The following is a 9150-nucleotide window of genomic DNA, read 5'->3' as shown; positions in this document are numbered from 1 at the left end:
AGAATGACACATACTCTGTATATGGGTTTACATTCCCTGAACAGAATGGTTCTGCCAAAACTGCCATCCATGGGCTTACCTAATGCCTTATTCACCATCATGGTATTCCACACAGCAGTGCATCTGATCAGGGAACACACTTCATCGAAAAAGAAGTAAGGGAATGGCACGTGCTCACGGAATTTTCTGGTCTTACCATGTTCTCCATCATCTAGAAGCAGCTGGGTTGGTAGAAGGTGGAATGGCTTTGGGAAGACCCAATTACAGTGCCAACTAGGTAAGTGATACCTTCCAGATGTGGGGCATGGTCTCCAGGAGGCTGTGTATGCTCTGAATCAGCATCCGCTGTATGGTGCTGTTTCTCCCATAGCCAGGATTCGCAGGTCCAGGAATCAAGGGACGGAAATGGGAGTGGCACCACTTACTATCACCCCTAGTAATGCACTAGGGAAATTTTTGCTTCCTGTCCCTTAAACCTTAATCTCTGCTGGTCTACAGGTCTTAGTTCCAAAAGGAGGAGTGGTCCTACTAAGCAACACAATTATTTCATTGAACTGGAAGTTAAGACTGCCACCTGACCACTTTGGGCTTCTCATGTTACTGTAACAACAGGGATGAAAGGGGATTACTATATGAAAGGGGTGATTGATCCTCACTGTCAAGAGGAAATAGGACTGCAACTACACAATAGAGGTAAAGAAGAGTTTTTCTGGAATACAGGTGATCCCTTAGGATATCTCTTATTAGTACTATGCCCTCTGATTAAAGTCAGTGGAAAACTGCAACAATTCAATCCAATTAGGATTATCAATAGCCCAGAAACTTGAGGAATGAAGGTCTTGTTCATCACACCTGGCAAAGAACCACAGCCAGCTGAAGTGCTTGCTGAGGGTAAAGGGAACATGGAATGGTGGTAGAAGAAGGTAGTGATAAATATGAACTACAACCACCTGGCCAGTTATAGAAATGAAGACTGTGATTGTATGAATATTTCCTTGCTGATTTGTTATGAGTATGTTTGCATTTGTACATAAGCAAATATCTTGTTTTCCTCTTATCGTAGGACATAAAATTGTGTTGTCCATGTTACAGTATTTAAGTCATAAGATATGAAGTTTAAGAATAAATGTTACAGGTGCACAGGTGGTTCAATTATAGAATGCTCGCCTTCCATGAGGGAGACCGGGGTTTAATTCCTGGACCATGCAACTAAAATAGAAAATAATAATAATAAATGTTACCTGAGGACTTTCACCCTATTCTGAAGAGATGTAGTACATTTCCAGTTGTACGCAGGACAGTTAAGTATTTTTAGACAAAACATATGTCTGTTACTGTGTTCTATTTGGAAATTAAGCACGTTTCCAAGTGATGTGTATAGCTGCCAAGTTGATAAAGGGCGGACTGTGATGGTGAGGTTCTGGTGTCAGCTTGGCCAAGTGATGATACCCAGTTGTCTGGTCAGGTAAGGATAGAAAAGGGGTGGAAATGGGAGTGACACCACTCACTATTGCCCCTAATAATGCACTAGGGTGCATTTCTAGGGATATTTCATGGCTGGCTGATAATCTACAGGGCTGAATATTAAATTATCAGTCAGCTGATTTCATCTGTGGCTGATTACATCTGCAATCAACTAAGGTGTGTCTCCCACAATGAGATAATTCAATCAATTGAAGACTTTTAAGGAAGAAGAGCCTTCTCTTCTTCAGTTAGCAAACCCCACTGTTTCTTCAGCCAGCAAACCTCTCCTGTGGAGTTTGTCCAGGTGCTTCACCAGAGCCACCAGCTTCACAGCCCGCCCTACAGATTTTGAACTCTTCCATTCCATGGTTCTGTGAGACCCCTTTATAAATCTCATATTTGCAGATCTCTCCCGTTGGTTCTGTTTCCTTAGAGAGCCCCGACTAAGACACTGGTCTATGGAAGAGTTCTAGAAAATGACCTAGGAGTGGCCTGCTGGTCCAGGCCACACATAGAACACTAGTTGTCAGGCAGGAAAACTGAGGCTGGTATCGTATCATTTCAGGTTCTTTGATTGCCAAATAAGAGAAACTGACTCTGGATAACGTAGGCCAAAAAAGAAAATTTGCAGTTGGAAAATTGAAATGTTTGTGACTATGTAGTTGCTGGGGACCATGTCTTGGCAGGATTATGGATCCAGGAAGTTTCTGTAATTCAGGTACCAAGATATTCACCGCAGGGAAAAATCAGCACCATTTTCAGTCCTTATTTCATTCGATATTCCAGTCCAGGATGAAAGTGCTGTCTTGGCTTAGTTCAAGGATTAGTGGTCAGGGAAGAGGGAAGCCTTGTGATAAAAGTTCAACCAAGACTACAGGATATAGGGTGGAGAAAGATTCACAAAGAAAAGTCCATGTGCAGTTACCTGGAGCAGGAGGATTGGATGCTGGGCAAGGAAAAATGATGTTTAACAAAGACACTAAGGCTTAGAAAATATGTGCTCATCCATGATCCTACAGATGGGGAAACTGAGGCTTACTGGGTGCTGGGAGCTCAGCACTTTCTCTTTTCCTCTTATAGGGGAGGTTATAGGGGACCCTAGGTTGATAGCCAGATGAACTACCACAACAGTGCTGTGTGTTTACTGAGATGATAGTGATGGTGGCGGTGGTGAAGATGATGGTTATTATATTGATAATGATAATGATCAGGATGATAATGGTGATGGTGAAATGGGCCTGGGCTCACTGGGTTATTGCAAAGGTGTCCTAACACTAGAGCCACGTATGTGCTCACTTTACTTTAGCTCATCATGGATATCAATCCAAGACTATTTAAACTAGGTACATTAATCATGTCGTTTTCTGGATTAAAATCTTTCAATATATTATATGGTGATAGGAATCATCTCCATCTCCATAATAATCAGTCATCATCATTGTCATCACACCAGCACCACCGCCCCCACCATTCCATGTAATGGGATTCGTGTTGTATCTGTGAAAAGGTTTTACTTTCACACTTGTTGTCTGGTGAGACCCAGAAATCCTGGGTGACTGGCAGAGCAGGAGCGGATCCACCCCCTCCTGCTTTAGAGGAGGCTCAACTGAGAGTCATAGGAGTGAAGTGACTTTTCCCACATCTCACGGCAAGGGTTGAAGGTCCAGACCTGAACCCCAGGTCTCTCAATTCCAAGTAGATCCTCTTGGGGGTTACTAAGGATGGTTCCCCCAGCATACAGAGTTGCTTTGCTTTTTCATACATGGGTATAGTTATGAGAGTGGTGAGGGCAGACCACTCATTGAGTGCACTGCTTTCCAGGCTATGCCCAGGTGTTTCCACCCATCCCCTTGTTTAATGTCAGCAACTCTGTGAAGCAGGCATGGTCACCATTCCTTTTTCACAGTAGAGAAAATGAGGGTCAGGGAACTTAAGTGAAGTCCCATTTCATACAACCAAGGAAATAAAGAGTAACAATTTAAATATGGTTCTGCCTTCCATGAAAACAAGATTGCTCTGAAGGCACACTATAAGCTGAAGAAGAAGGAACTTTTCTAATATATTTACTTATGTTCAAATAAATTCTTAATGGTCTTGAAAGAAAAGAAATAAATTAACTCATGCACCAGGCCGGTTATTAGAGATGAAACCAGAACGTTGGGTAAATCAAGGGATAGAAAACCCAACTTAACCCAACTGGTTTAAATGAAAAGTGAATTTATTGGTTAACATAAGAGGAATTCCCAAGGGTAGGTAAGGCTTCAGGCATAACTGGATCCAGGAACTCAACGGAGTCACTGGAATCTCCTCTCTTTCACTCTATGTGCTGTTATTTTCTTTGCACTCACTTCATAATCAAGGAGAAACTCCCCTCTCAAGGGCCACAGAGTTGCAGTCGTCTACAGACTTACATCTTCACAGCTACAAATACTTGGACCAAGAGAAGTCTGAACAAAAATTGTAGGGTTTTCTCTCTGTCAAGATTCTATCCATGTCCCAAATTCCTAACTCCTCCTTTATCAGTGTTGCACATAACTTCACAGTTCCTCCCACAAAGAGAGTGTACTTTCCTGACCCCTGACCTTGGATCTGGCCAGTGGAATGCGAGTGGTTGTGACGTGACCAAAGCCTTGGAAACCTGAGCCATTGGGCTTGCCTCTAACACCTCAATGCTTGTAATGAGAAAAATATGCCCAAGCTGACCCTCTGGTCCCAGGAGAAGCGTGGGAGACAAGCAGAGCAGGGTCACCTCCAGCTGAGCCCAGCCTATGTGGGGTGACATTCATTTTCAGGAGAAAGCTCAGCTAAGAGTCACCTCTAGCTGAGCCAAACCTTGATTAGCTAACACTCAGCTATCTCAAGATAAAAGAGAATAAATGACTTATTTTAAGACACTAACTTTTAGGATGGTTTGAGTGCAGCATTCTTGTGACCATAGTTGATTGATATGTTCTACCTGGCCTGATTTAGTTTCATATATCCACTTTTATCAAATAATTTGATGGGCAATTGCAGGTTTGGTCACATGCCTTTTCTAGGGTAGAAAAGTGGAAACAGCATCTCCATGATCCAGAATGAAAGAAGAATAATTACAGTTCTCCAGGAGGAAATCAGGGTGCTGCACCAGAACACGGCGCATGGACGCTGAGCAACAGAACCGATTTACAAAACTCCCGGCTCCGGAGAGTGACCCTGGGGTGGTCACTTCTGCGGCACGGATGCGAGTCGCGGGCAGCACAGGCGCCCCAGGGCGGCCTTCACTTCCCGGTTCCGCAGGCTGTAGATGAGGGGGTTGAGCATGGGGGTGACCAGGGTGTAGGACAGGGACACCACCTGCTTGCTCTCGGGGGAGTAGCTGGCCTTGGGCTGCAGGTGGATGACCCCCGTGGTGCCGTAAAACAGGGCCACCACGGTGAGGTGCGACGCGCACGTGGACAGGGCCTTGCGGCGCCCGAGGGCCGACGGCATCCGGAGGGCAGTGGCCAAGATGCTGGTGTAGGACGCTGCGATCAGGCCGAAGGGAACCATGATGACCAGCACCGTGGCGGCCATCACGGTGGCCTCAAAGGCCCTGGTGTCCGCACACACCAGGCTCAGCAGAGGCGCGATGTCGCAGAAGAAGTGGCGGACGCGGCGCGGCCGGCAGAACGGCAGGCGAAACAGCCAGGTGGTCAGGACGAGCGCCACGGGGAGCCCGGCCAGCCAGCACGTGGCGGCCAGCAGGCGGCACAGCAGCGGGCTCATGCACGCGCCATAGCGCAGGGGCCTGCAGATGGCCATGTAGCGGTCCCAGGCCATGGCGGTCAGCAGGAAGCACTCGACCGTGCCCAAGGACAGCACCAGCAGCAGCTGCAGGGCACAGCCCGCGGGGGACACGCCGCGCCCCGGCCGCAGCAGTGTAGCCAGCAGCCGGGGCACGACGTCCAGGGAGAAGCAGATCTCCACGAGGGCCAGCTGGCGCAGGAAGAAGTACATGGGCGCGCGCAGGGCCGGGTCCAGCGTGGTCAGCAGCACGATGAGCCCGTTGCCCAGCAGCGTCAGCAGGAACATGGCGAGGAAGAGCGCAGCCAGCAGCGGCCGCAGCGCAGGCAAGTGGGCGAAGCCCAGCAGCACCAACTCGCGCGCCGAGCTCTGGTTGGCCCCGGGTGGGGCTGTGGGGGCCCCCGGGGAAGTCCAGGACACGCGCATGGCCGCAGGGCTGCGTGCCAAGGCTCCCCGACTGGCGCAGGAAACCTGGGGGAGGTAAGGAGAAGCCGGTGAAGTGGAGACCCTCACCTGGCCAGGGGCCTGCTGCCCAGAGCAGCACCAGGGGTCAGATTCAAAGGCAAATCAGACCATGCCCCAGGCAGCATCTGCCCCTCATGCCCCAGTGAAGATGGAATGAAATCCCAAGGCCTGGGATCTGCTCCACGGAGCTCCATGCACAGCGGACATCCTGCCTCCGCTCCTTTGCACATGCAGCTCTTCCTCCTAAGATGGGCCTTTCCTGGACATTTGTAGTGCGGCTTCCCTTTGGCAAGGCCCTGTTTGTACCGGTCCTCGGCTGCCTCTCTGTTCAATCGCCTCGCACACCCCTTGCTCACAAAGCGCGGCTTAAAGACCTCATTCTCCGTGAGGACTGCTGCTTCCCTCTCATCTGAGGGTTTCGCACACGCCGCTCCCTCTGCCCACAGTACTGTCCCCCGGCTGTTGGCCTTGTTGGACTCTTCTCTTCCAGGTCTCCACCCAACGATCACCCCCTCAGGATCCCTCCCCGCGGCCGGAGGGACACAGCCAGCAACCCGCTCCACCAGCCGCCCAGCTGGAACGGTGCTTGAGCTTAGTGTTTGTTCCGTCAAGTCTCTTTCCTCCTATTGACTGTGAACCCGAGGGAATAGACACCTGCCAATCCAGCGCCCAGCGCAGCATACACTGTCAGATGGGGTGCCCGGTCCTGCTGGCGAGGACACAGCCGGGAATAAATGACAGCACACTGAAGTTGTTGGCACTGGGGCTGCAGACAGGCACCAAGTGCTTCATAAGTGTTGTGAGCATGCTCACCAGCGTCCGCGTTTGTTACTAATCCAACGCCGCCGTTGTGTCCTTTCTGTACCCCGCTGTCTACAAGGTGAAGCCCAAGCACGTCGTCACGGCATTCGCGTGCACTGCAGCCCAGCCCCACGTGCGTTCGCCTGTCTGAGCCAGGATGTGTTCACCGCTGCAGGGGCGGTGCCGGGACCCGGGGATTAATGGGGGAACCAGATCTGCTCCCTGACTTCAAGGATGTCTTGGAGAAGACATGGTGTGGTTTTCTTAGAATGGTTTCCCAACCCTGGGTCCCGTGTCTGGCTCATATCAGGAGCTGCAAAACATTTATTGCATGCATAAACCTCTGGGGGTAGAGCTGAATAGCGATTTACCGAAGGACTGAATGTCTTGCTTATAGTTATGTCCTCAGGAACCAGATCAATACCAGGAACATGCAGCAATTGTCTGAAATATTTGTTGAATAGCTAAGGAGAGGCCCTGTCCTCGTTCCTGGCTCTCCATCCACTTGAATGCACCCACCTAGTAATCTCATTCTCTTCCACCAATCCCCCCCCCGCCGATGCTTACACTCTCCCCCAGGCTGGGGCTACTGCTCTCCACCTAGTCCTACGGCACACTTGTCCCAGATCACCTGGTGTCTGCCCACCGCGGTGAGAAGAGCAAGTCTGCAGTCTGGGAATAAGCGCTTGGGCTCTACTTCTATCATTTACTAGCTCCGCGATGCCAGCAAGCTGGTTGTTTCCTCTGAGCTCCTCTGAGCTTCGCCTTCCTGATCTGCAAATGGATTTCAAGGTAAAAGCTGCCTCTCAGGACCTGAGATGAAGAAAATGAACACACAGAATGTTCGCGTCTTGCTCAAGAGAGAAACTGGCGCTCAGAAATTAAATAACTTCCCCAAAGTCAGGCAGCTGGTAAACAGCACACCCGACATTCACACTCAGCCCTTTCCGTCAAGTTGCTCCTTTGACTTCTCGCATTTGCGATGCAGTGAAAAGCCACGTAGACCCTGCTGGTGCCCAGCCCTGAGCTGTGTCTGTGGCAGCCCCCCAGGCTGGGCCACGCTCTTCCTCCCCCGAAGCATGGCAGCTTCACAGCTGGCTTTCTGGCTCCACTCTCGCCAACCCCGCCCCGTCTCCACAGGGGGGACTTGACTGGTCACCGTCCTGAGAACCATCGACCGGAGGTTCTGCAGCCCGGCCTCTCTGTCTGGGTCCTGGCAGACCTCTTCTGGGTTCCTCTCCTGCCCGTCCCAAATGAGGGAAGGTCCCCACAGTGGCAGCACTGGCACTAGCCCCGCGGCCAGGTGTGGACGGCAGTGATGCCTTCTCCATGGTGCTGATTAAAACCTTAGCCCAGCAAACCCATAGAACGGTGGCTGATGCATTCAAAGCTTGGTGAATTTTTATCATTGCTAAGAGTATTAAAACAAATAATCGCAGGTCCTACCCCACCTGGCTGTGTGATCACAGGCCGGTTTCACCCCTTCTGAGACTCCACTTCCACCCGAGAAACTGGGAGCCTAGCGACCTAAGCCCGCCTCTGGTGAGGACGAAGCATGGCTCCTGGCACACCCACACGTCCCCAGCATGCTCTTGCTGTTTGTCCTCAGCACTTGGAAGCCAGCGAGCAGAGGGTGGGACTGCTCTCTTGCCTTCCATGCACAGAGGCGTCAAGGCTGAGCACGCAGTAGACGTTTGGTGGGCTCTGAGCCACGGCAGGCTCACCTGAGTGGAGATCTGAGGATCTTCAAGTGACCCCACTCAACTCCCTTGTGGGATTAGGAGCCACGACCAGGAAATATTCTGCCAGTCACTGCTACACCCCCACTTGGGAAACACTGCAGTTCCCTATGCATGGGCCAGAATTGTGTGACTTCGTGGGAAGCAAGCTGCAGACACTGTGTACGATATGCTATAATTTCTGTAAATGCCAGGAATATCTATGCATGTGCTGAATTTGGATATATACTTATAAATACTAAATGTGCATATATGTATATATCTTATGTGTATATAGACATATTTCTATGTGCAATCATTGTCTCTGGAAAGACACATATGAATCTGATAGCAGTGGTAAGCAAGTCCACTCACTGAGCGTCAGAAAGGCCAGGCACTTGTATCATCATATATCCTTGGAACTCGTTGAATTTTGTACATGGGCATGTATTGCTTCCAGAGTAATTTTAGACAACAAATAGAGAAGGGAAAACCTCCACAAACAAAAATAAGTCTACATAAATATTTTAAATAAAGCACATATGCACAAAATAGAAAGCACACTCCTCAGCAAAAGAGACCCATTTCCAAATGATAACCAAGGGGCGAGGTTTGGCTTATATCCTTCAGATTCTTGTTATGCATGTGAAGTGTTTTATATAATTTGATTGCTACTATAATATCATGTAACGTTTTGGAAACATACAAAATTAAAATTAAGGTTATGACAACTTACCTGTAGTTTCATTACCCTCAGATGACCCGTGGCACTATTTTGGTGTGTTTTCTTCCAGTTACATATAAAGATATGGATATAATTTTTAAGCAAAATTTTGATTGTGCTTGATCACATCTTGCATCTTAGTGTTTTTCTCCCATGGAACATTTTTCTATATTAGTAAAAATGCTCATAATCATAATTTTAATGGCTGCACAGTAT

At 49.1% G+C, this 9150-nt stretch overlaps 1 protein-coding gene across 1 annotated transcript; it reads right to left on the bottom strand.

Moving 5' to 3' along the window:
- Positions 1–4665: 4665 nt before the first annotated feature.
- On the bottom strand, positions 4666–5652 carry LOC143660019 (olfactory receptor 10A7-like). Its single transcript, XM_077133370.1, has one exon. The coding sequence runs from the start codon at positions 5650–5652 to the stop codon at positions 4666–4668; it is 987 nt and encodes a 328-aa protein (XP_076989485.1).
- Positions 5653–9150: the final 3498 nt, after the last annotated feature.

The sequence above is a fragment of the Tamandua tetradactyla genome, chromosome 16 (genome assembly GCF_023851605.1).
Source record: "Tamandua tetradactyla isolate mTamTet1 chromosome 16, mTamTet1.pri, whole genome shotgun sequence".
NCBI classification, from domain to species: Eukaryota; Metazoa; Chordata; class Mammalia; order Pilosa; family Myrmecophagidae; genus Tamandua; species Tamandua tetradactyla.
The sequence above is the reverse complement of the archived record's forward strand: the minus strand, read 5'-3'. Positions and strand labels throughout refer to the sequence as shown.